The 26,825-nt window shown below is 47.7% G+C and overlaps 11 protein-coding genes and 2 non-coding genes across 13 annotated transcripts; 6 read left to right on the forward strand and 7 right to left on the reverse strand.

The window, feature by feature from the left end:
- Nucleotides 1-458: 458 nt before the first annotated feature.
- EDB82DRAFT_551601 (uncharacterized protein) lies at nt 459-4,070 on the forward strand (the record flags this gene model as incomplete). Its single annotated transcript, XM_025729705.2, has 4 exons — nt 459-821; nt 880-992; nt 1,051-1,341; nt 1,396-4,070. Exons 1-4 carry the CDS (start codon nt 670-672, stop codon nt 4,068-4,070), a joined length of 3,231 nt encoding a protein of 1,076 aa, XP_025588904.1. The 5' UTR covers nt 459-669.
- A 242-nt stretch (nt 4,071-4,312) lies between these two features.
- EDB82DRAFT_489093 (uncharacterized protein) lies at nt 4,313-5,403 on the reverse strand. The gene has a single exon (XM_025729704.2). It carries the CDS (start codon nt 5,308-5,310, stop codon nt 4,402-4,404), a length of 909 nt encoding a protein of 302 aa, XP_025588903.1. The 5' UTR covers nt 5,311-5,403; the 3' UTR covers nt 4,313-4,401.
- A 171-nt stretch (nt 5,404-5,574) lies between these two features.
- EDB82DRAFT_489095 (NUC091 domain-containing protein) lies at nt 5,575-8,383 on the forward strand. The gene is made up of 3 exons (XM_065608346.1): nt 5,575-5,736; nt 5,800-6,544; nt 6,899-8,383. The coding sequence occupies exons 1-3, from the start codon at nt 5,639-5,641 to the stop codon at nt 7,919-7,921; spliced, it is 1,866 nt and encodes a 621-aa protein (XP_065465732.1). The 5' UTR covers nt 5,575-5,638; the 3' UTR covers nt 7,922-8,383.
- Nucleotides 8,384-8,411: 28 nt separating this feature from the next.
- EDB82DRAFT_t44 lies at nt 8,412-8,483 on the reverse strand. Its single transcript has one exon. It is a non-coding gene; the product is annotated as a tRNA-Thr (tRNA).
- An 83-nt stretch (nt 8,484-8,566) lies between these two features.
- On the reverse strand, nt 8,567-8,638 carry EDB82DRAFT_t43. The gene has a single exon. It is a non-coding gene; the product is annotated as a tRNA-Thr (tRNA).
- Nucleotides 8,639-8,720: 82 nt separating this feature from the next.
- On the reverse strand, nt 8,721-10,174 carry EDB82DRAFT_489098 (uncharacterized protein). The gene is made up of 2 exons (XM_025729702.2): nt 9,857-10,174; nt 8,721-9,789 (listed from the first exon to the last, which is right to left on the reverse strand). The coding sequence occupies exons 1-2, from the start codon at nt 10,107-10,109 to the stop codon at nt 9,077-9,079; spliced, it is 966 nt and encodes a 321-aa protein (XP_025588901.1). The 5' UTR covers nt 10,110-10,174; the 3' UTR covers nt 8,721-9,076.
- Nucleotides 10,175-11,381: 1,207 nt separating this feature from the next.
- On the forward strand, nt 11,382-13,073 carry EDB82DRAFT_71044 (uncharacterized protein). Its single transcript, XM_025729701.2, has 3 exons — nt 11,382-11,405; nt 11,462-11,531; nt 11,591-13,073. The coding sequence occupies exon 3, from the start codon at nt 11,659-11,661 to the stop codon at nt 12,607-12,609; it is 951 nt and encodes a 316-aa protein (XP_025588900.1). The 5' UTR covers nt 11,382-11,405; nt 11,462-11,531; nt 11,591-11,658; the 3' UTR covers nt 12,610-13,073.
- Nucleotide 13,074: 1 nt separating this feature from the next.
- EDB82DRAFT_71019 (uncharacterized protein) lies at nt 13,075-14,203 on the forward strand. Its single transcript, XM_025729700.2, has 2 exons — nt 13,075-13,382; nt 13,439-14,203. Exons 1-2 carry the CDS (start codon nt 13,226-13,228, stop codon nt 13,849-13,851), a joined length of 570 nt encoding a protein of 189 aa, XP_025588899.1. The 5' UTR covers nt 13,075-13,225; the 3' UTR covers nt 13,852-14,203.
- Nucleotides 14,204-16,513, reverse strand: EDB82DRAFT_71020 (transmembrane amino acid transporter protein-domain-containing protein). Its single transcript, XM_025729699.2, has one exon. The coding sequence runs from the start codon at nt 16,352-16,354 to the stop codon at nt 14,555-14,557; it is 1,800 nt and encodes a 599-aa protein (XP_025588898.1). The 5' UTR covers nt 16,355-16,513; the 3' UTR covers nt 14,204-14,554.
- Nucleotides 16,514-17,172: 659 nt separating this feature from the next.
- Nucleotides 17,173-18,045, forward strand: EDB82DRAFT_71054 (uncharacterized protein). The gene is made up of 2 exons (XM_025729697.2): nt 17,173-17,664; nt 17,722-18,045. The coding sequence occupies exons 1-2, from the start codon at nt 17,465-17,467 to the stop codon at nt 17,789-17,791; spliced, it is 270 nt and encodes an 89-aa protein (XP_025588897.1). The 5' UTR covers nt 17,173-17,464; the 3' UTR covers nt 17,792-18,045.
- Nucleotides 18,046-20,945: 2,900 nt separating this feature from the next.
- EDB82DRAFT_71140 (uncharacterized protein) lies at nt 20,946-21,535 on the reverse strand. The gene has a single exon (XM_065610035.1). The coding sequence runs from the start codon at nt 21,319-21,321 to the stop codon at nt 20,989-20,991; it is 333 nt and encodes a 110-aa protein (XP_065465733.1). The 5' UTR covers nt 21,322-21,535; the 3' UTR covers nt 20,946-20,988.
- On the forward strand, nt 21,453-22,284 carry EDB82DRAFT_71093 (uncharacterized protein). Its single transcript, XM_025729696.2, has 2 exons — nt 21,453; nt 21,541-22,284. Exon 2 carries the CDS (start codon nt 21,550-21,552, stop codon nt 21,883-21,885), a length of 336 nt encoding a protein of 111 aa, XP_025588896.1. The 5' UTR covers nt 21,453; nt 21,541-21,549; the 3' UTR covers nt 21,886-22,284.
- Nucleotides 22,285-23,394: 1,110 nt separating this feature from the next.
- On the reverse strand, nt 23,395-26,658 carry EDB82DRAFT_71075 (fungal-specific transcription factor domain-containing protein). The gene is made up of 3 exons (XM_025729695.2): nt 26,247-26,658; nt 25,318-26,189; nt 23,395-25,262 (listed from the first exon to the last, which is right to left on the reverse strand). The coding sequence occupies exons 1-3, from the start codon at nt 26,507-26,509 to the stop codon at nt 23,416-23,418; spliced, it is 2,982 nt and encodes a 993-aa protein (XP_025588895.1). The 5' UTR covers nt 26,510-26,658; the 3' UTR covers nt 23,395-23,415.
- Between the last annotated feature and the right edge of the window lie 167 nt (nt 26,659-26,825).

Consider the following 26,825-nt stretch of genomic DNA (forward strand, 5'->3'; position numbering starts at 1 on the left):
GTTGCTACTTGGAAAACAGCGAATCATGGGTTATCATTGACAGAGTCATGATCATGAGAAGTTCATGTACCTTAGACAATTTCTTAGTACATACTGCATGATAATGTCTAAATGCTACTATCTTATCGTGCTTAAAATGGAGAAACGCGCCGAGATCAATGACGTCAGCCTCATTTGAAACTTGACCACCTACCTGCACGTGATTTCACCTCATGATAAGAGTATAATATCATTTCGAATCTATCAAATAAAGAGACTCGCCATCAAGACAATATGTTACGTGGGTGAAACAGCGACTTCCATTGGCCTGTGCATGCTTGAAAGTTGAAGCTGTCATAGTTTCATGGTGCTGGTTGCTAAAGATACACTGGACCATATCGAGTCATGAGACCCATAGTTAGTGGCTGTGCCAACCAATCACGAATATAGCCTTTGACATCTGGCCGATGTTGGGGACCGACGCACCCTCCGTACCTGCCTCCAGTTGCCTAAATGGCAGTGGAACGCGGGGGCGCCACTCCTCGGCCAAACAGCTTATCCTTGTCGCGCTGATACGGAGAGGTGCTCGTTACTTAGCCGGCCATCGTTTAACGACTGACCGGGCTTCACCTCCCATCAACATCCATTGTTCCATCACCAAAACTGCATCATCCTCGTATCGCTGCAGTTATGGCTCCTACATTAAGGAGCCTCCTGATAGGTGCTGTGGCCCTTTGGCCTGGCGTCGCGATGGCCTCACACAACGCAACCTACTCGCAGGCCGATCAACTACGCGCACAGTTAGCTCTGATGGGCGATCGTCCAGACGGTTGTCCTCCATGGTGTGTTATTACACTGCCATCGATACAAGCACAATTCTTTTTGCTGACCTGAACATAGCTTTAATTGTCTCCTCCCAGCACACACATGTGCGCAATACGCCGGCTGTAACGAGTTTAATGGGAAATGCGCTTGTCCTGAGGGATTTGGCGGTGACGACTGTCTTGAGCCACGTACGATCGCCCTCTATCCTCCTGATATATACGGAACATAGACTGATCATTTTGATAGTATGCGGCTCACTCCCCAAAGGAAAGGATCGCCCAATGCGTTCGGGCTCAACATGCGAATGCGACGAGGGTTGGACCGGCATTAACTGCAATGTCTGTACAGACAACAAAGCCTGCAACGCTCTCATGGAGAAAGGTGAAGGTGGTGTATGTTATCAAAACGGAGAAGTCGTAAACCATAACTACCAGATTTGCGATGTCACGAACCAGAAGATTACATCTTTGCTTGGCAAACAACGCCCAGAGGTCACGTTTACTTGTAAACAAGAAGACCAGACATGCGACTTTCAATGTCAGTTCCACATTCCGCCTCGTTCGCTATGAGCTCTGCTAATGTATGCTTCAGTTTGGGTTGATGCCGTCGAGTCTTTCTACTGTCACCTTTCCGAATGTGACTCGTCCGCCGATTGGGAGGAGACCAAGAACACCACTTCCTACAAATGCAACAAGATCAGCTGCAGCTGCATTCCTGACAGGATGCTCTGTGGTAAGGATGGATCGATTGATCTTACCGATTTCCTCGATCAGTCTATTCAAGGCCCAGGTCGGTTTGAGTGTACTCAGAAACATGGTGGCACCCATGACTGCGCATTCAAAGAACCTGAGATGGATGCGTTGATTCTCGCATTGATCGGCGATTCCAGCATCTTCCTCGACTGTCACGCTGGCGAGTGCCTCTACGAGACAGAGGTACCAGGATGGAAGCGACCCGTGAAAAAGATTAACACACCCCTTATTGCTGGCGTCATCGCTGGTTGCTCGTTGTTTCTGGTTGCTGTCATCATCCTGACGTGGTACCTGTCGAGGCGAAAGTTGAACCATGGGGCGATTCGCTTGGAGGACTCCGACGACGAGAGCACCAAATTGATGGCTGATCACAAGCCTGCCTCACTCTACTTCGACGACGTCGCTTATAATCTCAATGGTAAACAGATTCTCACAGGAATCCGTGGTATTTGCAAACCGGGAGAAGTAACTGCCATCATGGGTGCTTCTGGAGCAGGAAAAACGACATTCCTCGACATACTCGCCCGAAAGAATAAGCGCGGACAGGTTCATGGTAATTTCTATGTCAACGGAGAAAAGGTCGACGATGGCGACTACAAGAATGTTGTTGGATTCGTGGATCAGGAGGATACTATGCTCCCTACTCTTACCGTTCATGAAACGATTCTTACCAGTGCCCTACTTCGACTTCCCCGCGACATGGGACGTGCTGCCAAGGAGCAACGAGTACTCGAGGTCGAGAAGGAACTTGGCATTCACCACATTCGTGACTCCCTTATCGGTTCTGAAGAAGGCAAGGGCCGTGGTATCTCGGGTGGTGAGAAGAGACGTGTTGGAATTGCCTGCGAACTGGTGACCAGCCCCTCGATCTTGTTCCTGGATGAACCCACCAGTGGCCTCGATGCCTACAACGCCTACAACGTTATTGAGTGTCTTGTGACTCTTGCGAAGACTTACAAGCGCACCGTCATCTTCACAATCCACCAGCCGCGCTCCAATATTGTTGCTCTTTTCGACAGACTGGTGCTGTTGGCGCAAGGACGAACTGTTTATTCAGGCCCATTTAACCAATGCCAGAGCTACTTTGACGAAATCGGCTACGAATGTCCTCCTGGATTCAATATCGCAGATTATCTTGTCGATCTTACCATGCATGCTAGTAGTACCCAGTCGATTGACGACGGAACTGTCGGCCTCGACAGCAGTAGTGTTGGCCCCAGCAGCACTCGTGCAATCAAGTCTGTTGCAAGCATTTCTGGTACCACCTCTGGAGACGACGATGCTAGCTCAAGGAGACCCAAGAATCACCGTAGACATTCTGTCAAGGTTCGCCAGGAGCGTCAGCTGTTTACTCGCAGAAAGACTGTCGATACGGCAGCGTCCTCAGATGCTGGTGGCGAGGACAATGGCGCCTACCGACTTCATCAGAACCCTGTTGACTCTCTAACTGCCCCTCTTCTTGAGGACCCTCACGACCTGCCTCCAGCAGCTGCCACTGGAACCGATCTCGACATCATGACTCAGTCATTCATTCACTCAGAGATCGCCCGCTCAACTCATGAAGAGATCCAGCAAGCCATCCACACCGCAGAGAACGCCAACGGCACCAATTCAAATGGCTATACCACCGAGGGGCCGAATATTCATGTCAGTGCTGTAGGAAAAGGATATGCTCGTGTCGGATACCTTCGCCAGTTCATCATTTTGTCTGAGAGGACATGGAAAAACCTGTACCGAAATCCAATGCTCATGCTCACCCACTACGCTATTGCCATCGTCTTGGCTGTTTTCTCGGGTTATCTCTTCTATGGACTCACTGATGATATCCCTGGCTTCCAAAACCGACTTGGTCTCTTCTTTTTCTTACTCGCGCTCTTTGGGTTCAGCACCCTCACGAGTCTCAATGTTTTCGCCACCGAACGTCTCCTTTTTGTTCGAGAGCGTGCTAATGGCTATTATGCACCTGCCACGTACTTTGCGGCCAAGGTACTTTTCGACATTATTCCTCTTCGGATCATTCCCCCGATCCTCATGGGCTCCATCATATATCCCATGACAGGACTGGTAGCCGACTCGACGCATTTCTTCAACTTCATCCTCGTGCTAGTATTGTTCAATATGGCTGCAGCCGCTGTGTGCCTATTCATCGGCATTGTTTGTAAGGATGGCAGCGTGGCAAACCTGATTGGCAGTCTCGTTATGCTCTTCAGTCTTCTTTTTGCCGGTTTCCTGCTCAATCACAAGGCTACTCCAAAGGGCGCGCTCTGGCTCCAGACGCTATCCATATTCCACTACGGCTTTGAATCACTTATTGTGAATGAGGTTCTTCATCTTACTCTTGTGGACAGCAAGTACGGCCTCGACATTACTGTCCCCGGCGCAGCAATCCTTAGCTCTTTTGGATTCAACAATGACGCCATGTGGCCTGACATTAGAAACCTGGGAATATTCGCTGCTATATTCATCGTCTTGTCTTATGCTGCTATGCACATTCTGCTTGTTGAAAGACGATAGACAGTACAATTGGATTTGGAGCATCATCGAGGACGTTGTATATATTGAGAGATGAAGGAGGCTATTGCTGTACTTCGCAGTGGTGCACGTGGGTATATGTTGAGCTGAACACTACTGGCGTTGGACTATGTATATGTTTTCCCCTGTCGTTTATGAGTAATTGTTGTGTCGATTTTCAGATTAGCTAGCCAAGACATGTGGGAATACCACATCAATTTAGAAACACTTGGAATTCGTTCAGACGTCGTTTTGGCCGCTTCAAAATGTGATGTTTGGAATAGTTACAGTAATACATGGGATACAAAATATTGTACAAGCCATTAGGTATAGTTTACTCCATCTTGCCACCAGTAAACTCCTCGGCAATTCTCTTCTGTCGCTTCACGGAGCGATCATACTCGGTTTCATAAAAGTCCATAATCTTCGTAGACACACCAGTCGTGGTTTCCAACATGTCGTTGATTGAGGTTGGCTTGCCCCATACGTCCCATGTGTTTTCGGCGGAGCCATATCGACCAACATCGAATCCTTGCTTGTGGAAGAAGTCCTCGGCGAAAATTGTGTCAATCTCAGCCTTGAGCTCACTCTCGCTAACTATGAACTTGGATGCATTTATGTAGAGCTCCATCAACGCATCTCGGCGAGCCTCGAATTTTGCTGACATATTTTGTTCATTATTGGCACGGCTCCGTTCTGCACGTTCGAAACGCCCAGGATCAACACTCGTTTTGGTATCTAGCACACCTTTTAACACTGTGCTCCGGGTGAGGACGTCGTCCGCTCGTTCGGGTGCCTTGACAGCCTCGTGGTTCTTCTCGAACTTGTGGCTTACACGCTCGTTGTGCAACTTTATGCGGGAGTTTCGTCGCTGCCAAAGGTCTTTTAGACCATCGCCAAGATTCATTCGACGAGTTTTTGCCATAGTTTTCCTCCATTTTTGACTATCGTTTATGGGCTTCCGATAGTCAGATGGTCGTGGAGCGGTCTTAATGAGATAGTCAAGCCCAGCCTTGCTTTCGCCCCCAACGCGGGGGAAGACCTCGCGGGGCACTGGAAGATGACCTCTGACGCGAGGAAGCTTCTTTTCGTCGGACTGGGGTGGTGTAGGCAAACGGATGTATGATGGAGACTCTGGAGGGACTTGTTCGAGAGTAGCAGCCGAAGTCGAAAAGGCTCTCGAAGCTGTGAGGAGCTGGCGGGCAGCCACCCTTGAGCCGGAAGTTGCGAGGCCAAAAGACATCGTGAAAGGAGCCAGCGCCGAGTTTAGCGCTGAAGTGCTCAGACTGGGATTGCAATTGAGGTTGTGACCCTGTCGTTGAATCCGCTTCTCGACTTTTACTTCAACGACCAACAGAGAAAATCGACGTCGGATCAAATCTGCCGGATTATCTTGGTCCGACGCCTAACGCCGGCCCCTTGCCATTTAGCCCCGCCACCAGCCACCGAGGGAAGTAAGTGGGGCTCATTTTCGCTACTAAGAACAGAGAAAAAAAGTTCAAATAAATTTCTGGATCACCCATCTTCTCTTTTCACATTTGTCGCCAGTATCCTCGACCAATTTTTTCACCATGGGTACTGGAAAGAAAGAGGCCACTCGGCGCGAGCGCCAAGGCAAAGGAGGAGATGGTCTTAACAATGTCAAGACCAAGGGCGAGAACTTCTATCGGTAAGTGCATTGCATTGCTGTTGATTGTAACCGCTGGCCAAGCAAGGCTGACCATTACCACAGCGATGCGAAAAAGGTGAAGCACCTTAACATGGTTCGCGATGGAGGAAAAGTCCAGAGAAACGCCATTGGAGAGATCACCAAGGCTGCCTCATACCAGTCGCGCGACATCCCCAACGCTCGTATCGAGCCGAACCGCAAGTGGTTTACAAACACTCGGGTCATCTCCCAGGACTCTCTAAACGCCTTTCGCGAGGCAATGGATGAGCAAGCTCGTGATCCATACCAGGTTCTGCTGAAGACAAACAAGCTGCCCATGAGCCTTATCAAGGATGGGAAGGATACTCAGAATGGAATCAAACAGCACAAGGCCAAGATGACCGTCGAGACGTCACCATTCGCTGAGGTCTTCGGTCCCAAGGCGCAACGTAAGCGAGTCAAGCTTGGTGTCAGCAGTCTGGATGACATGGTCGGCGATACCGAGAAGAGTATGGACACCTATCGGGATCGTCTGGAGCAACAGAAGCTTCTATCCGGCGCCTCTGGTGACGCTGAGGATCCGGATGACGCTGGCAAGCCCCTCACCATGTCCATTGAGCCTGTTTTCGACAAGGGACAAAGCAAGCGAATCTGGAACGAACTCTACAAGGTCATTGACTCTTCAGATGTGATCATTCACGTACTCGATGTCCGAGATCCTATCGGAACTCGTTGCTTAAGCGTCGAGAAGTACCTGAAGGATGAATGCCCGCATAAATCCCTCATATATTTACTTAACAAAGTGGACTTGGTTCCTACGAGTGTAGCGGTAAGTTCATCCTTTCTCCCTTTAGCATCTTTTGCATATGCCCCTTATACGCCCCATATACCCCAATGTTCTTTGTCAGGATTCGTTCCCTTATGTACCATGGAACCTGTCTGTTATAACGTTGGGAGAATAATTGCCTGTCTCGACTGTCGTCAACGTTTTGTTGTTAGGCTGATGTGTGCCGTTTTGGTTACCATCATGAGACAGGCCAAGTGTCCGATTGAGTTGAAGTCTGCCTATGCCATTTACCAATTACGGGGCATCGATTGCATACTTCTTAGTGATGACACAAACATATCATACCTTTGAACACTTATCTTGTATATTATGGGTTCAAATACTAACTCGATGTAGGCTGCGTGGGTTCGCACTCTCTCCAAAGAGCACCCTACTCTTGCATTCCACGCCTCAATCAATAACTCTTTCGGAAAGGGCTCACTCATTCAACTACTCCGACAATTTTCCTCACTACATTCTGACCGAAAACAAATTTCTGTCGGATTGATTGGTGGTCCCAACACTGGAAAATCCTCTATCATCAACACCCTGATGAAGAAGAAGGTTTGCACTGTTGCACCTATCCCTGGTGAGACCAAAGTATGGCAATATATCAGTTTGATGAAGCGCATTTACCTGATTGATTGCCCTGGTATCGTTCCTCCCTCGAGCACTGATACCCCGACAGATTTGGTGCTGCGGGGTGTCGTTCGAGTCGAGAAGGTCGAACATCCTGAGCAATACATTCAACCCCTTCTAAACCGTGTCAAGCAACACCATATGGAGAAGACCTATGAGCTCAAGGGATGGACAAACTCTACAGAGTTCCTGGAGCTTCTCGCACGAAAGGCTGGCCGTCTTCTCCGTGGAGGCGAACCTGATCTGGATGGTGTGGCTAAAATGGTCCTCAATGATTTCATGCGAGGCAAGATTCCCTGGTTCACGCCTCCGCCAAAATCTGAAGGCGAAGATGACACAAAGGTTGGGAATCGTGAGGGTAGACTTGGAGAGATGCCCCGCAAGCGAAAGCAAGAGGAGACTGTGGATGATGAAGATGCTTCTGCTGAGGCACAGCTTCAGCAAGAGGCCGAAGCCGCTCTCGAGAAGGCCGGGGGCGTGAGCTCTGGTGCTGATGAAGAGTCAGATTTTGAAGGGTTCGGCAGTGACACAGAAGAAGCACGATCAAGAAAACCGTCTTTTGGAGCCACAGTGGAAGGCGAGAGCGAAGGCGAGAGCGCTGAAGACGATGTGATATCGGTAGGCGGCTCTGAAGAAGTACAGGAGGCCGAGGAAGAGGCGCAAAAGGCGCCTGCACCAACAGCTAAAAGTAAAGGAAAGAAGACAAAGGGTGGCCCGCCTAGTAAAAAAAGGAGGGCATAATCGGTCTGGAGTCAGCAAATCTCTACATTCATCTGAGGTACCTGCTTAAGCATCCTCAATAACTTAATGATACCCACGTTAATGTTTTCGTACCCTTGAATCTACTTTAGTGTGTTGTGTATTAATGCCATCCTTACTACTACCATTATAACGATTAGTCATGAGCTTTCTCCCTCTTCTCACTGGGTACTGAGATTGAAATGAGATTGGCCTCACGGATATACCTAGGTAGGGTAGGGAGGGGTACAGTCCGGCATCTTTTATGTTTATGCAGTAATGGTTTCGAATTGAAGAATGTAACGATTAAGTACATGAGGCTTATCTGCAGATCTGCACTGTTAATTATAATGCTCAAACTGTCTAGCTGTTATTGAAGTTATTCCAAGCAATATATATAAACTAGTGTTAATAGCAAGTACTTAGGTAGATGCAGACAGCAGTACACTTCAGTAGGAATACGACACAAAAATAATATTATTACTGGAAGATATGCCTCCACACAGGATTGAACTATGGACCTTTGCATTACAAGTGCAACGCTCTACCACTGAGCTATAAAGGCGTATTTAAAGCAGCGGCCTCGTTCATGTCTCTATACACTCACGAAGATCAGCATAAAGCAAAACGCAAAAAGTAAAATTTTAATGCCCCCGCACTGGATTGAACAATGGACCTTTGCATTACAAGTGCAACGCTCTACCACTGAGCTACAAGGGCGCTTATTATACATTTTTCTTGTTTTGAAACCCATATACTTACACCAAAAACAAATCTCCTTCTTGGGGTAAAACTTACTACGTCCAAGCATCGTATTCTCATACTTTAGGTGTTCCTGACAAAGAATGCGAATTTCTCATTGCCTTAAAAGCTTCTTCCTATCACTTCACGGAGTACCCATTTACTTATTAGTCGCATATATGCCGACATGTTTATTTTCACAGAACCTGTCCCAAGAGCCTTCAATACGCACAACTGACATAGACCGTTGTGTAGCTATATTGCGCAGCTTACGATGATGTACCCTTTAAAGGAGAATCTGGGGACAGGGACGGCTGAACTCAACAGGTGGTTGACGGCAAAAGTTAGCTCAAGTGAAGTTTGAGCAGTTATGGTTTCTGATATGTCCAAACAAAGGCCAAACCTTTCATGCATAGTTTATCGCACGCTCTGACCAAGCAAATCGTGAAGTAACTTCCAAGCGTCTTCGACTCGTTGTGGGATATCGACATGCACAATCGACCCTTTGCCTCGTGGCCCATACCCATCTTCATCATCTCTCATTCGAGGGATTTCTCCTACCAGTAGAGACATGAGCCGGTCCATGCTCCAAAGGTTAGTCTTGCGATTATCCTCGAAACCTGAGAAATCATAGGACAGGATTGACGTGAGGCTCCCAGCCTTTTCTAGTGGTGGAGAATCCGCAGGTGCCACTTTTGGTACAAATGTTGGCCAGCTACTGACTGTGGGAGTCTCGTCGGCTTTATCAGCATAGACTTGCTCAAATGCAGCAATGGTGCGCCGACACATAGTTGGATCCTGGGCAACCACAATGGAAAGCGGTGATGTGTAACCGTTGGCGTCTAGTACCTTTCTCGCGTTCACGGCATTGAGTGCACAATTAGTCGATGTGTCTTCAACCAAAACCGTGAGCCTCTCTCTTTTGTCGGTTTCGATGGAAGCTTGGGTGCCACGATTGACCCTCAATTTCCAGAATTGTTCTGCGATAGTCTCGAGCATACGAGCCTCCGGTAGCATGCGGACCCGATCAGCAATGCGGCTATACTTGGGATGATGAGCTATAGCATCATACATCAACTGGGTTGAGTGGCCAATGCCACCGCAGAGAACGAGTACGAGTGATCCAGACTCTATTCAGGGCTTAGTATATTTGATAGCTTTGGTAACTGGATGTTATATCACTTATCAATCACTTACGAGTCGTCTCAATTAGCTCTTTTACCATTGAAAAGACTTTCTCTGACGTGGAAAGGACTGCGGAAGGACACAGCACTACCACGCCAGTGCGACTTGCATCTGGCTGAAGAGATCCTTGTTTCCGAGCGACAAGGGGTTCGAACAAAGCATCACGTAGATCCGAGAGAGTGTGTATTTGCTCATGAGCTACAAACTCTGAGACAATGTTGGCAGCCGATGCTACTTGCAATGCAGTTTCTCGAGAGATGTCCATGCTGTCATTTCTCAAGACCGTAACTGCAAGTTTCAAGTTCTAAATATCTCAACGTAGGTAAGCTATGATAGGCTACTGAAGCGGAACATCCGGAGACGGAATATCCAGACGGCGAAAGATGCATCAACGTTGCGCAACTCACAAATGCAATTTGCCTTGGAGAACCAGATGTTGCATTCGTGTTAGCACCAAAACTGGTAAATGAGTACGTAGAATTTGAAAATTCAAAGACTAAGCTACTATTATTATAGCTTTGTTACATACCGGAACTAGAGGGAATAAGATAGTTCGCAAGTTGAGGGGGCTGAGAAGGACCATTCCTAGCATATGCCTTGTGAGAACAATACTATCGATCAATACGATTAATATCGTAACTTGAAGATTTGTTCATACATATATATCATGGGATTGGAGTTGTTAATTCGCCGTTTAGATGCCTTCTGTCGTAGGTGAAGCCCCTATTCACCATTCAGAGTGGCCTGGATGCCGAGCCTACCTCTTACATGATGTCAGTAAAAATGCGATGACTACTCTAAGCACTAACCAGTACATACTAAGTAGATGATCTCAGTCAATCTATAAATACGTTAGTTCATTTATGAGGGCTTGAAACCTTAAGGGTATTGCCACTTGAGTTGCAAAACGAACTTGCCTGTTCAACAGGGCTAAGTCACTACAATTGTGGTATCGACAGCTGTCTTTTTAGTAATGAAGCCAATATGCCTAACCAATAATCTAGTACCCAAGTTCCGGCCTATTGGAAGCTTGACTGCTCATAAAAATGTTGGGTTGCTGGGCGGTGTTATTGTTGAGTGTTTCGATAAACCTCAAGGCAAGTGCAGACAACTGTCACTGCCACTGCCACCATCACCCATACTTTACCATCATTTTGAACTCACCAGATCAGACGATTATTGCCATATTATTGGTCCATAATAATTTATCGAACTTGTAACTGATCACTACATCACTCCTGCTCGTCCCGCCCGTTACCTTGTCCAGTATTTGTTTTCCTACGCTTCGTCCCCTGAAATTAAACCTCAATCTCGACTTAAACCTCAGCATTAACATTGACCTCTTGAACCTGAATTTACTACCTAGGTACACCATTTTTACTTTCAGCCCCGAGCAGAGTTAGAAATGAGTACCACCGCCGCCGCAACCGAAGAAAAAGTGCTTTCGCGCTCTAGGTCAACATCCCGACCCAAGACTAGAGTGAGCATCGCAAGCCGATTTGCCCGCGCATCCCCCGACCCTCTTTGCGAAGATATACACAGAGCCCCATCTTCTGAGCAGGTGCGCACCATGACACAATATCAACACTGCAGCGACATTCACTTACCGTCTCGAAGAAGGACAACGTCACCCATAGTCAGAGAACCAACAGGTTGACAGTCAATAGCGGCAGTGAAGCTCCTTAGGGTGTGCATAAACTTGTTTCTGTTAATGTCGAAGGAAATGAGACTGATGAGAGCTTACAGGAGGAGTGTCAAGCCGCCCCCTCCCAGAAAAGATTGAGGACAGTATCACAGTTACCACCAATTCCTCTATGGTTCTCACGACGATCACAACCGACCACTTGAGTCTAGATGCGTATACGGGCACCGCGAGACTTGCTCTTCAGCGTCCCAAGGCACCGAACAGGCGACACTCTGCCAAGCCGAAACACGAAGATGAGGATCCGATCTACGACCTCATGGCTCTCCCCCAGCCAACTCATGTGCCGGCCGTCGCGCCATCATCCTGCAAGCCACCCTACGATCTCTCACCCAACGCCCTCGCTGGTAACCAAAACCGCGTCGAGCGTCGAGGGCGCCCTCGTCTTGATTCAAGCCAAACCAAAAACTCCGAGCAAGACAAACAAAAAGACCTGGACGTTGTCAAGAACGCCCGAGCATCCAAGAAGTCTACCATCCGAGGGAAGCGGGCGGAGAAACAAGCATGTAGTAGTACAAACAACGGGAACCCCATCAATCATGGCCTCTTCGACCTTGATATTGCAAATCAGATGATTCCATACTGCAGCCCGGATCTGATAACTACATGTCCCAAACCACCGACACCAGCTGGAATGTGTGATTCGAAAACATACCTCTCCTACCAGATCGATATAGCTCGCCATCTGGCCTACAATGGCGTCTCCGGGCCATATCGGGTTGGCGAATACCTTTGCGACCTCTACCTTGCAGATGCGAAGTTTATCAAGATCGCTAGCCTTAACATTGACACTTATGGTCAATCATTCTGGTGCCATACGATGACAGGAGAGCGGGTACACTCGCAGGATGGATCAAAGGTGGCAGGCAAGCCTGTCACAATGGCTAACGGAGCGCTGGTCTGGATGGAGGACGAAAAGGGAAATACCATACCCCCTGAGTGGTCATTCACTGAGCCTCACGACTTGTTCTTCGAGCCTCAAGTCATCGAGTTTCCCTCAACCGTGCCACTGCAGCAGCGGTATCCTGGCCTCCGGTCTGGTAACAACCCCACGTTGTTGTAATCAATGATGGCTTTCTGTGCAGAGAAAGAGTTGGCTATTATTGTCGGATCGATCCCTGTGTGTGAACTCAATTGAGCTTCCTTTCGGCCCGTACGTAGGCGGTTGTTTTGAGGTCGGGATCAGAGGCTGTTTTGGATTTCTACAACCTTGGCATTGTCTTTGTTTGACTTGATTTACAAGCGAAAGATACCCATGTATTCTATATTAGGACAAGCATTGTAGCTTTGGTATCGGAAATAGTGCCATCTGCTGATGTCACCTTGATTGTTCATGGTGTTTGCTGTTTAAGAGGATAGATGTTGGGAAATAGCTGTAATGATGGTGCTTTGATGAGCCGTACATTCTCAGGCTTTGGTAGGAAAGTTCATTCCACGGTTTAAGATACCAGATTAATAAAAACATGGAAATGTAATAAAGTGAGTAAAGTGGTTTCCTCCTTAATTGTTTGCATGGATTGATGATTACCTACGGAAGAATTCCGCACCGATAACTGGATATCGATAACATCATCGAAAGGCCCGCCACTGGTGCTCGGAACCTTTGGCTTGACCATCGTTGATCCTTCCATTGCGCCGTGTATTATTAGCTTCTGGCATCCCTATTTCGCAAACTAAAAATGGGCTCGTCGTCCTCTAAAGTCGCCAGAGGCGCAGCGCGAAAGTATCCTGCTCGAGCACCGGGAGCTGCAGTTCCCGAGGCAGTAGCTCGCCAACCAAGGGCAGAAGTCCCCAAAGCCCAGTCCAAGACTCTAGGGAGCAGCGAAAAAGATGAAGGTTGGTAGATTGGATTATTTCGTCACACGGCCATTTCCACTGACTAATTCTCGCAGCTATTCGAGCTGATGCTACAGACCCAGATTTCCCTACTGGCGACTTCTCGCGCCGTCTACACCAGATGGGCATTGCCGATTCGAACCCTACCTACTCACCCTCGTCTACTGCTGCGACACCCCTCGGACCAACGGCGCCTTCGGGTCCTCACTTTGCGCCGAGTCGAAACAACCCAACGCTTGTTGCGCTTGGAGCTCGAGACCGACTACAAGACGAGGCGGAGGAAGATTTCGCAAACATGGGACGTGGTGGCCGACGCCTCCTCGACATGAGGACAATGGTAGATGCTATGAAGTTTCGTGATCGAGGTATCCCCGAAAAGGATATTGAGGCGAAACTACGGATACAGCCTGGGCTATTGAGTAAGCTTGGCCAGAAAAAGACGTTCTCGCATGTGACAAGTCCCAATTGAAGGATATCCGTGAGAGTAATGGAGTTTTGGGTTGCATGGGGGCTCAAAAATGCACAAATAGCTTTGAAGGCTTGTACAAAACAAAGAAACAGTCATGGCCCGGCCGCGCAGGTCGAGGCCAATATTAAAAGATACTTGAACGATATGCATCGCGGTGCTTCAGGTTAATTGCATAGAAGAAGGTTTTAATCGCACACCATCATAGGCAAAACATTGCCTTGTTATGACCCCGACGCATTCGCAAGTGAATCAGGATATCCCCGGTCCTGGACCATGGCATTCCTTATTACTATAACCAAAATTCACTTAAGATCGAAGTTAATGTTGCATACACTTCATAAATAGGACATGAATCTTTCAATTTCGCAAGGGTTTGGTGTCGAAGTACCATGAGAGCTAAAACAATTTGCCTATAGTCTGAAAATGAGATACATCAACGCCTTCTACCAAACGTACAAACATTACACGTGAAATTATGCTGCTATGCTTCGTCTTGTTCCGTTGCCTACATCCTCTGAGGCCAGCTCGAATCGAGCCCTTCGCCAACCGCCAATACTATTGTAATGATGAATAAAACAACAAAGATATGATACACCTTACCAAAACTGCAAGGCCCGATCCAGTGTCTCCCCTTTTAAAAGTTGCCTTTCTTCCAGTCTTATTTTTCAGTCCCTCTTCCGTGGCATATGTAGCTGGAGCCTGCTCATACGCTGTCAATCCACTGGTATACAGTGACCAGGGTAGTGTACACCATGGCGATGAAGCCAACAACCATGACGATGACGTCGATAACTTTGGCCCTCGTGGTTTGGGCTGCTCCCTTGTAGTGCAACAGGGCAGGGTAGATGTAGACCAGAGGGACACAAGCAAAGCTTCCAATCAATGCCACAAACTTGTCCAAATCACTGGCGCCAAGGATACTGACACCTACGCACACACCTGCAATGAAAGTTCTGAGAGCATTCTTCTTCCACTTGATCGCAATGCTCTTCTTGCCAGTCGCCCGCTCTCCGAAGATGGATGTCTCAATGATACGAGCAGCCGGGAACAGCTGAACTGGGTCTCCTGCCAGGACCGCAATGGAATAAAGAAATTGGACAGCATTAACGAGGGGAGAATCCTGGGGGAAGTTGGAGATGACCTGAATCTTGGTATCCTCACCGAACGTCGCGTAGCAGAGCGCTCCAACTGATGTAAAAATAATAGTGATGATGAACATGACCAAATAGAGGAGGCCTGGGAAGTGTTCCGGTCTCTTCATGCTTGACTGAATGGGCAAAATAAGTCCGATGCCTTCAAAGGTGAAGATTCCCGAGCCGACGGTCAAAGTAAAATCTTTGGGGTTAAACAGCTTCACGGTTGAGTCCATGCCATGCTGGGAGAGTGCAGCAATGTCATAGTACCAGATGTAGACAATGCCAATTAGGATAAAAACATCAGCAAGAAGGGCAGCAGGTCCAAGCTTGGAGATGTTTCGAATTAGTGCAAGGGGAACAAGAGCGACCAACTGGAGAGCAATCAAACTGGGCACACTGAACATCAGCTCGCGATGATTGGCGGTCACAGCGTCAAGAAAGGCATAGAGATTCTCGGCCGTGAAGATGAGACCGGCACAGACGAATCCAAGCTGGGAGATGGCAATTGAGGCAAGAACCAGACTTCTGAACCGGGGACCAATGATGGCCTCGCCAAGTTCTCCGTAACCACCTCCGTAGATCTGACGGCAGTCAAGAAGGAGCCGAAAGCATCCGCAATTGACCAAAGAAAGCACAATTAGTGTGATTGACGAAAACAAAATTCCACCATTGCGAAAGGCTTTGGGCAGGAACATGATTCCGGTTCCAATGAAAGCTTTGATGAGGGTGAAGAATGTCTTTGTGGTTGTCGCATCGCCCGTCTTCCGCAGTCTCTTGGAGCTTCGTCTCCGCCCAAGTAGTGGCCGAAGCTCAGGCGGTTGCTCAACATCACCGTCCTCTTGGTCGTCAATGGCGGATTCGTCTTCGCTATCGTTGTCCTCGAGATCTTCGCCTGCAAAGCTTCCGTACAGGTCGAGGAAGTCAACAAAGTTCTTAGCCACAATTGTGTAACCACTCATGCGTCTTTGACGGGCACGTCGCTGGATGTGGTATCGTCGGAAGCCTCCCGGCTCACGCTGCTCGGAGTGACTCAGTTCGTCTTCGGACGCCAAACGGGGAACTGCATGATGGGAGAAGGTGGCAGCGCGGCGGAGAGAACTTGCGCGAGCCTTGATCTTGAACATGTCGCGATGCATATCACCACCTTGTAGAAGGAGCGAGGATTCGACCGGTTCTGCTTGAGAGTCATCGTTGAAGTTTGTGGCCGAAGCAGAGGCTGAACCCGAGGGGTTGGCGGGCCCAAAGGCAACATCTGGGTCGGCTGAGTATCCATCTGGAAGATGCCTTTCGAGGATAGCAGCCTTTCTATTGTTCGTGTCGCTGCCCAGGCTGCTGGGGGTTCCGTCGAAATTGGCAAAGTCGGCCATTGCTGGGGGTGGTCACAGAAGAGGTTGATAGTGACGTAGTGTAGTGTAGTTCAGTAGTGGCGGTGGAAATGAAGCTCAGGAAATGGTAAAACAGAAGAAGGTGGATGTCTTAACAATGCTTGAATCACAAGTAGATAGGAGATTATCAGCTGGGTTAGCCGTCACTGTAAGCGTCAACTATCATCTGATGACAGTAGGAAAATGAGCAACAATGGATTCAAAAGAAAAGAGAAGAAAATATTGAAGCCCTGTGAACGGCAATTCGCAAGGTTGGGTCTGGGTCTCTTGTTGTACGACAACCAACCCGGGGTCGGTGAATGTCTCTCCCGGTCGAACAGGCTAGCTTCTTGAGGCTTGGACCAGTGGAGAGTGTGACCCACGTGCAACAGAGCAAGAACGACGATGGGAGGTACTCAGTACCTTGTGAGTGTGGGAGTTGGGACGATAATGTGCAATTGAGAACGTATTCGTTACCTAGGTAAGCGTATGAGTTCTTGTTACATGCCTGTTTCTTGCATGTGCACATGTGGTGGTGACACTGATGAACACCATACTCAGTATTCACCCTTCCCTATTTGATCAAATCGAAACTTCCAGAACGAGATAGAGCAAGCACTGAGAGTACACAGGTAGCAGAATCATGAAATGATCCTGATGATAGTTATCTAAAGAAAAATACAACTCATGATGATATACCATCCAGATCAAATGAGCACCACTGTAACAAATGAATACAATAGACTACGTCACGCATTCGTAATACAAATAAACGTGTAACTTCCACGCCAGTTGACACTATTTCCTGTCATCGTCTCTCTCTCTCTCTCTCAAACAAAAAAAAAAAAAAAAAGTAAGATGGTCGATGCTCTTATGCGTCTTCTTCAACAGAAGGTTACTGGCACCGCAGCTGTTTAGCCGGAGAAAAGCCGCCAGAATCGGGCAAATTTTCTCCTCAGGCACGCGGTGAGGAACTAAACCCAATACGTTTGACGCGCCTGTCCTTTCGCAGCCACCAGAAAGCTCACTCATCAACCTCAAATTCGACGCTCAATCTCATTCACCTAATCCCAGCTCAGCTCATCCCGACCCCAACCCAACACAACCGTCAATATGAGCTTCGCACCCATCAACCCCCGCCCTATGCTTGAGGAGCTCGTCAGCAAGCAGGTTCTGGTTCGCCTAAAATGGGGCGAGACTGAATACAAGGGCACTCTGGTCTCGATAGACAGCTATATGAACATTCAACTTTCCGGCACCGAAGAGTACATCGACGACAAGCCCACTGGTTCTTTGGGTCAAGTACTGATCCGGTATGGGCTCTCTCCATGTACAGTCTGCAAGATATTTGATGCTAATTAGACTCTTAGGTGCAACAACGTGCTATGGGTGCGCGCAGCTGACGCAGGAAGCGACGCGGATGCTGCCATGTCTGGTTAACCTTGGTCTCTATGGAAGGCGATGGGACTATCTGATCTGAGGGATAGAGAGGAGGATACGGCGCTCTCGACAACGCAGAGATTTATTCTAGTATGAGCCCTGCGTCCGGGGCCTGACCTAACGCGACACCGCTTTTTTCAACCACCAAAAACTACACCCGAAGCTGGGTTCATGTACTCACGGACGCTTCATCGGGACGCTGCAATTGTCGAATTACTTCAAAATTTAGATATGAATTCCAGGCGGACGACCCAAGCAGCCTTCAGGACGGCAGGGTTGCGGGGTCTTAATTCTTATTTCAACTTCTGAACAAGACCAAATTTCTCCTCGTTTACGTGTACGGCTCCCGAACAAGAGCTTCAACTCAGCCTCATACTAGTTATATGTGCGATTATGAGGGATCAGAGACCTGGACGGTGAACTACTCTGTTTTGACATTTCAGATAAAAATCAACAGCTGTCTCTGGGTCAAGACTGGATGATGGGGCTGGATTTCTACGAACCCCTATTAGAGGCAAACCAATATTTGAAACTCCCAAGCCTCACCCGACTGATAGGTTGACTGCAAAATCAGTCGGCGCAACGCTGTCGAGTTATCACGAGGCAAAGGCACTGGCTTACCTTTGTAACCCATTGGTTGGATTTGAAAACGAAACGTTCCTTCGCAACTAGTTGACCTTACTGCAGGACAAAGCTTGTAACACGATCCTGTTTGTTTCCGACGTGACAAGAAGCAATGGCTGGTATTGATGCCAGTGTTCTTTACAAGTCCGGATCGCGTTCTCTTTCTTGAAACTTGAAAATATTTCATGGTCAGGGACCTTAATCAACTGGGCGACCTGCATCTTGCGCTTCTGCATCTAAGCTCTCTACCTGGATTCCCAGCAAAGGCATTCACAGTTACTATACATTTCGCTCCCAATGAGCGATAGATTTAACTAAAGAAGACTGTTCATATGGCAGCCAGTTGCTTATTTTCCCCACAAGTCAACCTACAAAGGATCTTGAAAACTAATATGAAGTCTTTTTCTCTCTCTTCGTTTTCCTATTTAGGAAGATGATTAGTATGAAGCCTGTATTCTCGTAACCGGTTAACTATTTCTGAAAGTTATTTATATACTTTCAGGCAAAACACAATGTAGACAACTGATGAATTACCAAATGCACAATAAAGATCCTATAGATTGGGCTCCTGAGGTTATCTCAGTAGACTGTTCCTTGTCTTAGCATAAACAGTTGAGTCAGGTTGCATGATACAGCTCTTGGCCTGTTTATCTCTTTATGTTAGAACAGTATATATACCTCTGTTGAAGTTATTTGTGAAATAACAGCAAAATGATGCACTCATGGCTCTCTATAGAGATTACATGTCTATGTACTGAGACTTTCAATTGAAAATATTCTTTCTAAAAGGCTCTTTATTAAGAAGCAATAGTATTTTCTTTGGTTTATTTATTTACTTATAACTAACATATTAACTGTAAGTAAGACATATAATTAAATAAATTAAAAACTTACTGTAAAAGAAGAAACTAAGTAGTAAACTAATTTGCCTCTTGTGGCTCTTTTGATGGGAAAAACTGAATAGTTAATGACCATCTTCGACTGAATAGGTGTGGATTGAGTACTTTGAAACGAGTAAAATAATTATTAATAAGAAATACCAAGGTGGTTGGTGATTAAGGCGCTGCACTCAAGAAATCCACTCGCAATTACCTGCGTTTGCAGTGTTAAGAGATACTTAGGTTCAAATCCCAATCTTTGGCATCTCGTTTTTTATTGGAATTCTGTCAGGATAGGTACATCGAGTACAGATCGTCTTCCAACCACAAAAAAGCTTCAAAGCAAATGATCATCTGGGCTTATGCCCGTCCGGAATTCACATGATGCAAGTGAGGCTCGAAAAGATAACAAAGCCCTATCCCGCCTAGTTTCTCTTGAATACCTACCTAGGTAGCCATGTATTTGGGCGTTGAACGATACAGGCACTAGAAATGGCCATCCATCTAACACCAGCAAGAATCCAGGCTCGAAATATCAGGCAACAACTGGCGGGGGCCTCAGGTAGCCCTTGTGTCCTGCCTGGATGGGAGCGGGGAACGGGGATGCTGGGGCCCGCCGTTTTTAAGTGCCGTAAATCTGGGGTAAGCGGGTCTCCTAGAGGACTCAGTGGGTACGTTATAGCGGGGTCCCCAGAGACCTTCAGCATGCTAGCGGCAGCGATACTTGGACAGCACTCGACTTTTGAAAGCGTAGCGAGTAAGGCGCTGCAAATTGAACGCCTAGCCATTGGATTTACGACAAAAGTACTCGAGTGGAATGTCACTGAAACCTCGGTCTGCACGGGACGATAGCAGGGAGGGACTCTGGGGAACACGTCGCACCCATAAACCTCAATTCTGCTATTTCTTTCAAGCGTGTGCTTCATGCCGGCCTTTGGGGAATGCTGATTATTTTTTGAATTTGTGAGGGCCAATTCAAATTCTGAACAAACAACCGACGATTGCAATGCAATCAACATCAGATAGTATCCCTTGGTCGTCAATCGACTCCTCAACTGGGCTGATACTTGCATTTTACTGTTTCATCCTCCCACCAACTCAACTGTTCAAGTAGCATGGGTTCTAGGGTTGAGACTACAGTACAATCCATCATTTTCCCTTTAACCGAATGTTTTATTTGTACCCCTGAATGACTGTTGTGCCTTTTTTTCTATACCATGAATTCAATTATCATTCAACTCTTGCACAAATTATAATAAGAGGTCACCGGGGCTTGATTACCATTGTGACGCGCAGAACATTAGGCTGAGTGGTTTGACATGAGTGAATCCTGGCAACTACTGGGTCCGGAACAAACCTTTGGTGAAAGGTACCTGGCCAGACACCTACGCCACCATCTCGCTTCGAGTTCCATTGCACTGGACAGGAAGCATCACCTGGCCCGTTCCTGTCCACTGCAGTCTACAGAATTTCGGCTACATCTCCTCAAAACGATAATGACTTTGAGGCGTCGCTGGCGTGGCAACCTTCCCTTGAATCTGTACACGGTCGGCACGCTCCTTGATCTCATCAGGGCATCGCATCATAATGCTGCACTGTTTTCAGAATGATTTGAACCAACCGCAGGCAGCGAGCGACCAGATCACAAGGACTAGAGTCTACGCGATGGAGGGCATTAACCTAACCAACGACGAATCACCACCTGTCTCGGCCTGCGGGAGAGTTTGAGGTTAGGGGGAATTTGCAAGCCATCCGTCGACCAAGTGTAACCTTGTAGACCAACACAGTATCTGACTCACTATGTACCGGTGTCTGCACTGACGCACGCTTACGTGCCCAAGTACCATTCAGCTCAATCACAATCCCCGTATCCTTTGCCTCCCTGTCGCAGCCTCCTTCTTGCTCTTGCTCTTGCCAATACCTAAGCTGATCATCCAAGCGCTCTGCTCTTACCCCGCTCGATCTTCCCAAAGCATACAGCATGGTTGCACATATATAACGGAAGGAGGTGCCCTTTTTCATCCTCATTTGATTCTTTCATCTTTCATACCAATCAAACTATTCTAACATTCCATCAATTTGAATCCGTGCAACCCATTTTCCCTTCGTCCTTCCAACCATAAGCAATACTACATCACGTCTAGTCGACCCAACCATCAAATAGTGAGCATTGCCCTTTCACAATCATCTCTGGCACTTTCCTAACACGTATCACTCAGACAGATACCTTCAACTTCCCTCAATAACAACATCAACATGCCCGTCCGCGTTCCCAGACTTCCTGCTGCCAAGCCCTCAGAGATCTTCTGCATGGGTGCGGCCGGTGTTGGCGTTTTGACACCTTTGTACCTCGTCATGCCTGGCGCCGAGGAACGCCTATCTAACCAGACCAACAAGTGGGCTCCACGATGGGAGAGGAATCTCAGCTACTTCATCCCTCCCATGGAGAAGGGTGTTCAGCGCATCGAGCCTCCGGTATCCAAGATGGTCCAGCGTGTTGAGGACCGCCTCCCCCTTGAGAAGATGGCAAAGTCCGTTGATAAGGGTATCCGAAGTGGCATCGCCCGATTCAATGGCGAGAACAAGCCATAAGAACATATTTCTACTGTCAATTTCGTCATGCCTGTGGCTTTGACCATGACCCTGCCAACAACTTACTGCTAGGCATGCGTCTTTCTTTTGTAAATTATCATAGCATACCCTGGGTACGGATAGATAACTTATTGTTCGCATCGGCCCATATATGGATGGAATGAATTTTTATTTCTTTTCCTTGCCCCTCGACCGTTTTGTGATTGCTTCTTATAACATATCAGCCACAGGTGTCTGGCCCTGCCTGGTTCTAGGAAACCAATCATCAACTCATTAGACCGACCTACAGTTACTCCCTTCCTCTGCACAACACATGTTTGAGGCTCAAACGATGTAGTGATGAGTGGAACCGGGCTACGACACATCCTGGCTCGATAGCTTCAATCTAAGAATCTGTGTGGAGACTGAACCCTTGGTATGGATAATCAACCACTCGGAGGTCTTGCCCACGGATAATTGTTTGTGCGAACAACTAGGATTAATCGTTCTCTATCTGTTGCTTTGCAAGTAAGGTATTCGTGTGTATTTTGCTTGTTTCTGATGAGGCATGGTTGTGGCCATTCCTCAACACCAAGGTCTTTGTGCCTGTCAATCTAGTCTCCCCAAGTTGCAATACACACCTACTGATAACCAGAACTTGTCTTCGTGGATCCGCTTTCATGACTGACCCAACCTCCGGCAAGCCCCGCGATTAGTTAACCACATTAAATCATTTCCACCCCGCATTTCGTTTGGCGCCATGGACGAGACGGGCTTGAAGCTACGTCCTTTAGTTCCTCGCCTTTTGGGGTTCTCAACTGCTGATCCGACCATCATCTGATCCCTTACTCTGCCAATGATTCAGCAAACGATACCTCTCAATGTCCACGATTCTGCCCATATCAAACAGAGTTGCCAAAAACGTCCATAAAGCCCCATGTTGGGTATAAATGGTTTAAAGATACTCTGCAGGTGCGGGTGGCTATCTTTATCCGCTTGAATACGATTTATTCAGATCTGAAGCCACTTGAACAAACAATGGCAATTGAGACCCCAACACGCTCTTTGTATTCAACTTGGCAAACACCCTTTATAACGACATACTATATATAGTAAAGAACCATCCTTGAGGCTTTCACATGCAATCCGTTGTGGCGAATGGTTACACTTTCTCGCAGACGCTCATTTAAGGCCGTGTAAATAGCTAGGTGTACAGCCGGACTGAATCTGACTTTGATTTTCCTATTTGTACTACAAGTCCTTTTCTCGTTTCCAACAATTATGCACCGATGGCCAAAGGTTGAGCGTGGTAAAGAGAAGCCTAGTATATCATGTAACCTTTTTCACGGCCTTATAGCCCACAGGTTTATCAATGTTACAATTTGTTTTGTGATATTCAATGTTGGATGTCCTGCAAACACAGACTTCTCATACTTCTCGAAATATGTGCATATCAAGTTCAAAATTCCAAACAGAAATCCAAAACAGAACAAGCATGAGCACCCTTAAACACCTTGCACAAGAAACAAGAAACTAAGCACTCGTGCTTGACTAAGTAAAATGAAAGAAGTCGAGAGAGTAATTTCTCTGCTCGTCGTTACTTTCGTCATCTGCATGCATGGGCTTCCCCATTCCTCCATACCCTTCAACATGCCCCGAGCCTGCTGATTCAATAGTTCCACTGGTCCAAATTGTTCCGATCTGAGAGAGCTTATTTGGCACTTGCTCGTTCATAGCTCTTTCATTGTTGGCGAACTTGTCTGGATCCTTAGTTGAGCCAAAGGCAGCCATCCCTGACATTATACCAGTAGACATAGCAGCGCTCTGGTTCAGAACCGAACTTGCACTAAGGCCAGCAGTTCCAGATGTCCAGTCAACAGCACCATGAAAGTGGCCCTGTGCAAAGGAAGGCTGTATCTGGTGCAGACCCCAATTATCTGGCAACGGATTGGGGATATTCGTGGGGTTCATTGTTCCAATCATATGTGTCGAAGGTATGTCGGAATGATGCACATTGACGGTATTTCCAACCAAATTAAGGCCGAGCTGATCTGCCTGGTTATGCACGTTCATTGGAAACATGATCGAGCCAAGTGGCGGCTGACTGTGTTGACCATACGGCAAAGTATAGGCTTTGTCAGTAAGAGACGGCGCAGTCTGCGCCGTCATCCCCACGAATGGTGGCTTTGATGAAGAAAAGTCCGACGTCTGTCGGTGAATAGAGGGCCGTCTCTTTTTCACGGGCTGGCTAAACTCGGCATCCGCTTCTCGCCTGACTGGAACGACGGGAACAGGTGAATTGCTGTCAAAAGGCAACCCACCTTTCGCATTTCCGACACCCGCACTGACGGTATAGCCTGCACTACCACTGCGTGATCGTGGTGCATCGCTCATACTGCTCCTGATCTGCTCCAGGACGGCTTTAAGTAAATCATCCATCCTCATGGCCGGATGGTATGTAGAACTCATGTCCCCAACAGCATCCGAGAGAATCTCGAGATAGCCGGTATAGGTTTGACGGCTGGGTTCGTTGCGTTGATAGGCGAGTGCAGCGATTAATGCAATCGAAGCTGTACCGGCATGTTGGATACCCGTTATAAATATCTTGCGTCCGTCAAACCTTTGACGATGTTGCCAGAAAATTCGGGCAACACGTATTGCCTGCTGGGTGCAGATACTGCGGGCCAAAGATGTACGACTGCCATGGACAGCACGCTGACGATCATCTGATGTAGTTGAGGGAGTTTCTGGGTTGTGCCCAAATGGCTGCCCCGGGCTCTCAGAATCTGCCATCATGTCATTTTCAGGACTGGGGTAAGAGCCAGTGCTAGAATTGTCTCCAGTAATAGCACCATACTTGGCCCATGGCCGGTGCAGCAAAATCATGGTGACGTGGTATTGCTGATGTAATAAGAAGAAGCTGTAGGGAGCTGTCTTGACATTGCTTGGTTTCCATGCCATACGATCTGGTAAACGCCTGTACCAATTTTGAAGTTGCCTGTCGAGATTTATCACCTGCAGGTATTTATTTTCCTCGGCTTCGTTTGTGGCAAAAGTACCAGCATGTTCTGCAGCCCTATTGGAACTTGTCAAGTCCCGTATCTCAACAATGCGGCCTGCCAATTCCATCAACTCAATGAGTTGTTCATAAATCTCTGTTGTTATATCTGTTTTGGTATTGTCAAGACCAAAAGCTGCTAGTTGTGAAAATCGGTTTGATAAGAGATCGACATCTTGGCTCTTGATAGCCAGTGGACGTCCTAGGAATAGGCCCCAATATCTGTCGTAGATAACGCATGCTTGCATTACCATGTTGCGAATTTTGGTATCCTGTTCAGACATGTTACTAGTACAGTCGAGATGCAGCCCAATATCAAAGGCGAGGCGATTCGCCATTCCTGAAATTTTGTTAGTTCGAGATCGATCCGAGCCCAGAGTTTGAAAAAACCTCACCAGAGTACATCCAACCGGTGTTATCTCTGCCGACACCGCATTCGAGGTCACCAAGAAGAAGCAAAGCTTGAACACTTGGGATGCCACCTGGCCGTTCAAGCTCAATATCAAGCATGTGCTTGGCCTCTCGGTGGAGTGTGCTTTCTCGCGGATTTAACGTGATTTTGCGCATGTCATCTCTATCCATATCTGCTGCACGGTACCCCATAGCCAGGACTGTTATATGAAGGAAATGGGAGTAAAATTTGGAGGATTTGGAGCTGCGGTCGGCTTCGAAAGCGGTTCGATCAATGATCTGTATGACGGAATTGTAGTAATGGAAGAAACCGTCGATAAGGTAATCATGTGTTTCTTGACTCAACGATTGAATGGTTTTCACGGCCCTACGGATCTGCTCCGAGGGCTCATGACTATCAGATAAACTTGTCGATTCAGCATAAACATGGCTGTTGGCAGTGGGACCGAAGAACCGTAGCCGCCCAGAGATTTGATCGAACGATAGATTACCCTTGGTAGAGAGCAGACGATGAATAACATCTTCATGCTTGGAATCAAACATGCGAAAAGGTGAACCTTCATTTGATGGACGGGGATTTTCAGAATGACTCCCAGCTGCAGGATCATTTTCATTTCCCACCGTATCGTCAGCGTGTGAGTCGGGTGGCGAACGACAATCGCTTCCGGGAGACTTTGGATCAGCCTGTGGCGATGGATCCGAGTTGCCTGATGCAGTCGCCATGCCCTCTTGAAAATCATGCCTCGTCTTTGGGGGATAGGTCGCGGGCGGTGGCACGACACCCTTTTCTAAGAGCATGCCTTCGAGCAGAGAGATTCGATCTGACAATGATGACATGTACGCTTTAGAAATAGGTCTAACATGACTCCATTAGACTGAAATGAGAATAAGACAGGTGAGCTTGAGCGCATACCTTCTGCGCTCATCGTCATTCTTGATGATGCATTCGGCACCAGACTTGGCACAAGCGGTACATTCATTTTGATTCTTGGGGACGACGCATCGAATTCTTCGATCGCGACACGATGCACAAGCGACAGATGCGCGATGCCGCACTTGCTGCTTGCTCGCCTGGCGCCCTGCGGCTGCGGCTACGGCTGCGGGGGCCTTTGGTGAGACGTCCTTCTGGCTCGCTTCCAGGTTAGGGGCATCTTTCGCATTGGCCGAAAGAGCCATGGCGAGGCAAGCTGCGCAGAACCTCGGGGCAGTGAGTCCCTCCCAGAAGCGGCTCACGTTTCACGAGGCTGATGGGTCTCGGATAACCGGATTTGGCTTCGGATAGGTCTGGGCAAGTGGTTGATAAGGGGGAAGTTTTTAGTCCCTTGAGGAAGCGGAGATGGAAAGTAAGGAGCTGTCCCTGTTTCTTTAGCGCGTGCTGGAGCTTGGACCTTCCCCACGTTAACACTACTAAAAGAGACAGTGCTAGAGAGCTGAACAGGATACCTACTAACCCAGGTATACATATTAAGACGTCAAATACCTTTAGAATAAA

Source organism: Fusarium venenatum (assembly GCF_020744135.1).
Source record: "Fusarium venenatum strain MPI-CAGE-CH-0201 chromosome Unknown EDB82scaffold_1, whole genome shotgun sequence".
Classification (NCBI taxonomy): domain Eukaryota; kingdom Fungi; phylum Ascomycota; class Sordariomycetes; order Hypocreales; family Nectriaceae; genus Fusarium; species Fusarium venenatum.

Coding starts and splice junctions, on each gene's coding strand:
- EDB82DRAFT_71044 (XM_025729701.2), top strand. CDS start 11,659: ATGGTTCTCACGACGATCACAACCGACCACTTGAGTCTAGATGCGTAT.
- EDB82DRAFT_71075 (XM_025729695.2), bottom strand. CDS start 26,509: ATGGCTCTTTCGGCCAATGCGAAAGATGCCCCTAACCTGGAAGCGAGC. Junction 26,190..26,246: donor AATGACGATGAGCGCAGAAG/GTATGCGCTCAA, acceptor GAGTCATGTTAG/ACCTATTTCTAAAGCGTACA. Junction 25,263..25,317: donor CACCGGTTGGATGTACTCTG/GTGAGGTTTTTT, acceptor ACAAAATTTCAG/GAATGGCGAATCGCCTCGCC.
- EDB82DRAFT_71020 (XM_025729699.2), bottom strand. CDS start 16,354: ATGGCCGACTTTGCCAATTTCGACGGAACCCCCAGCAGCCTGGGCAGC.
- EDB82DRAFT_71054 (XM_025729697.2), top strand. CDS start 17,465: ATGAGCTTCGCACCCATCAACCCCCGCCCTATGCTTGAGGAGCTCGTC. Junction 17,665..17,721: donor TTGGGTCAAGTACTGATCCG/GTATGGGCTCTC, acceptor TTAGACTCTTAG/GTGCAACAACGTGCTATGGG.
- EDB82DRAFT_71140 (XM_065610035.1), bottom strand. CDS start 21,321: ATGAGGATGAAAAAGGGCACCTCCTTCCGTTATATATGTGCAACCATG.
- EDB82DRAFT_489098 (XM_025729702.2), bottom strand. CDS start 10,109: ATGGACATCTCTCGAGAAACTGCATTGCAAGTAGCATCGGCTGCCAAC. Junction 9,790..9,856: donor AGAGCTAATTGAGACGACTC/GTAAGTGATTGA, acceptor AGCCCTGAATAG/AGTCTGGATCACTCGTACTC.
- EDB82DRAFT_71093 (XM_025729696.2), top strand. CDS start 21,550: ATGCCCGTCCGCGTTCCCAGACTTCCTGCTGCCAAGCCCTCAGAGATC.
- EDB82DRAFT_489095 (XM_065608346.1), top strand. CDS start 5,639: ATGGGTACTGGAAAGAAAGAGGCCACTCGGCGCGAGCGCCAAGGCAAA. Junction 5,737..5,799: donor AAGGGCGAGAACTTCTATCG/GTAAGTGCATTG, acceptor CCATTACCACAG/CGATGCGAAAAAGGTGAAGC. Junction 6,545..6,898: donor TGGTTCCTACGAGTGTAGCG/GTAAGTTCATCC, acceptor AACTCGATGTAG/GCTGCGTGGGTTCGCACTCT.
- EDB82DRAFT_489093 (XM_025729704.2), bottom strand. CDS start 5,310: ATGTCTTTTGGCCTCGCAACTTCCGGCTCAAGGGTGGCTGCCCGCCAG.
- EDB82DRAFT_71019 (XM_025729700.2), top strand. CDS start 13,226: ATGGGCTCGTCGTCCTCTAAAGTCGCCAGAGGCGCAGCGCGAAAGTAT. Junction 13,383..13,438: donor GAGCAGCGAAAAAGATGAAG/GTTGGTAGATTG, acceptor TAATTCTCGCAG/CTATTCGAGCTGATGCTACA.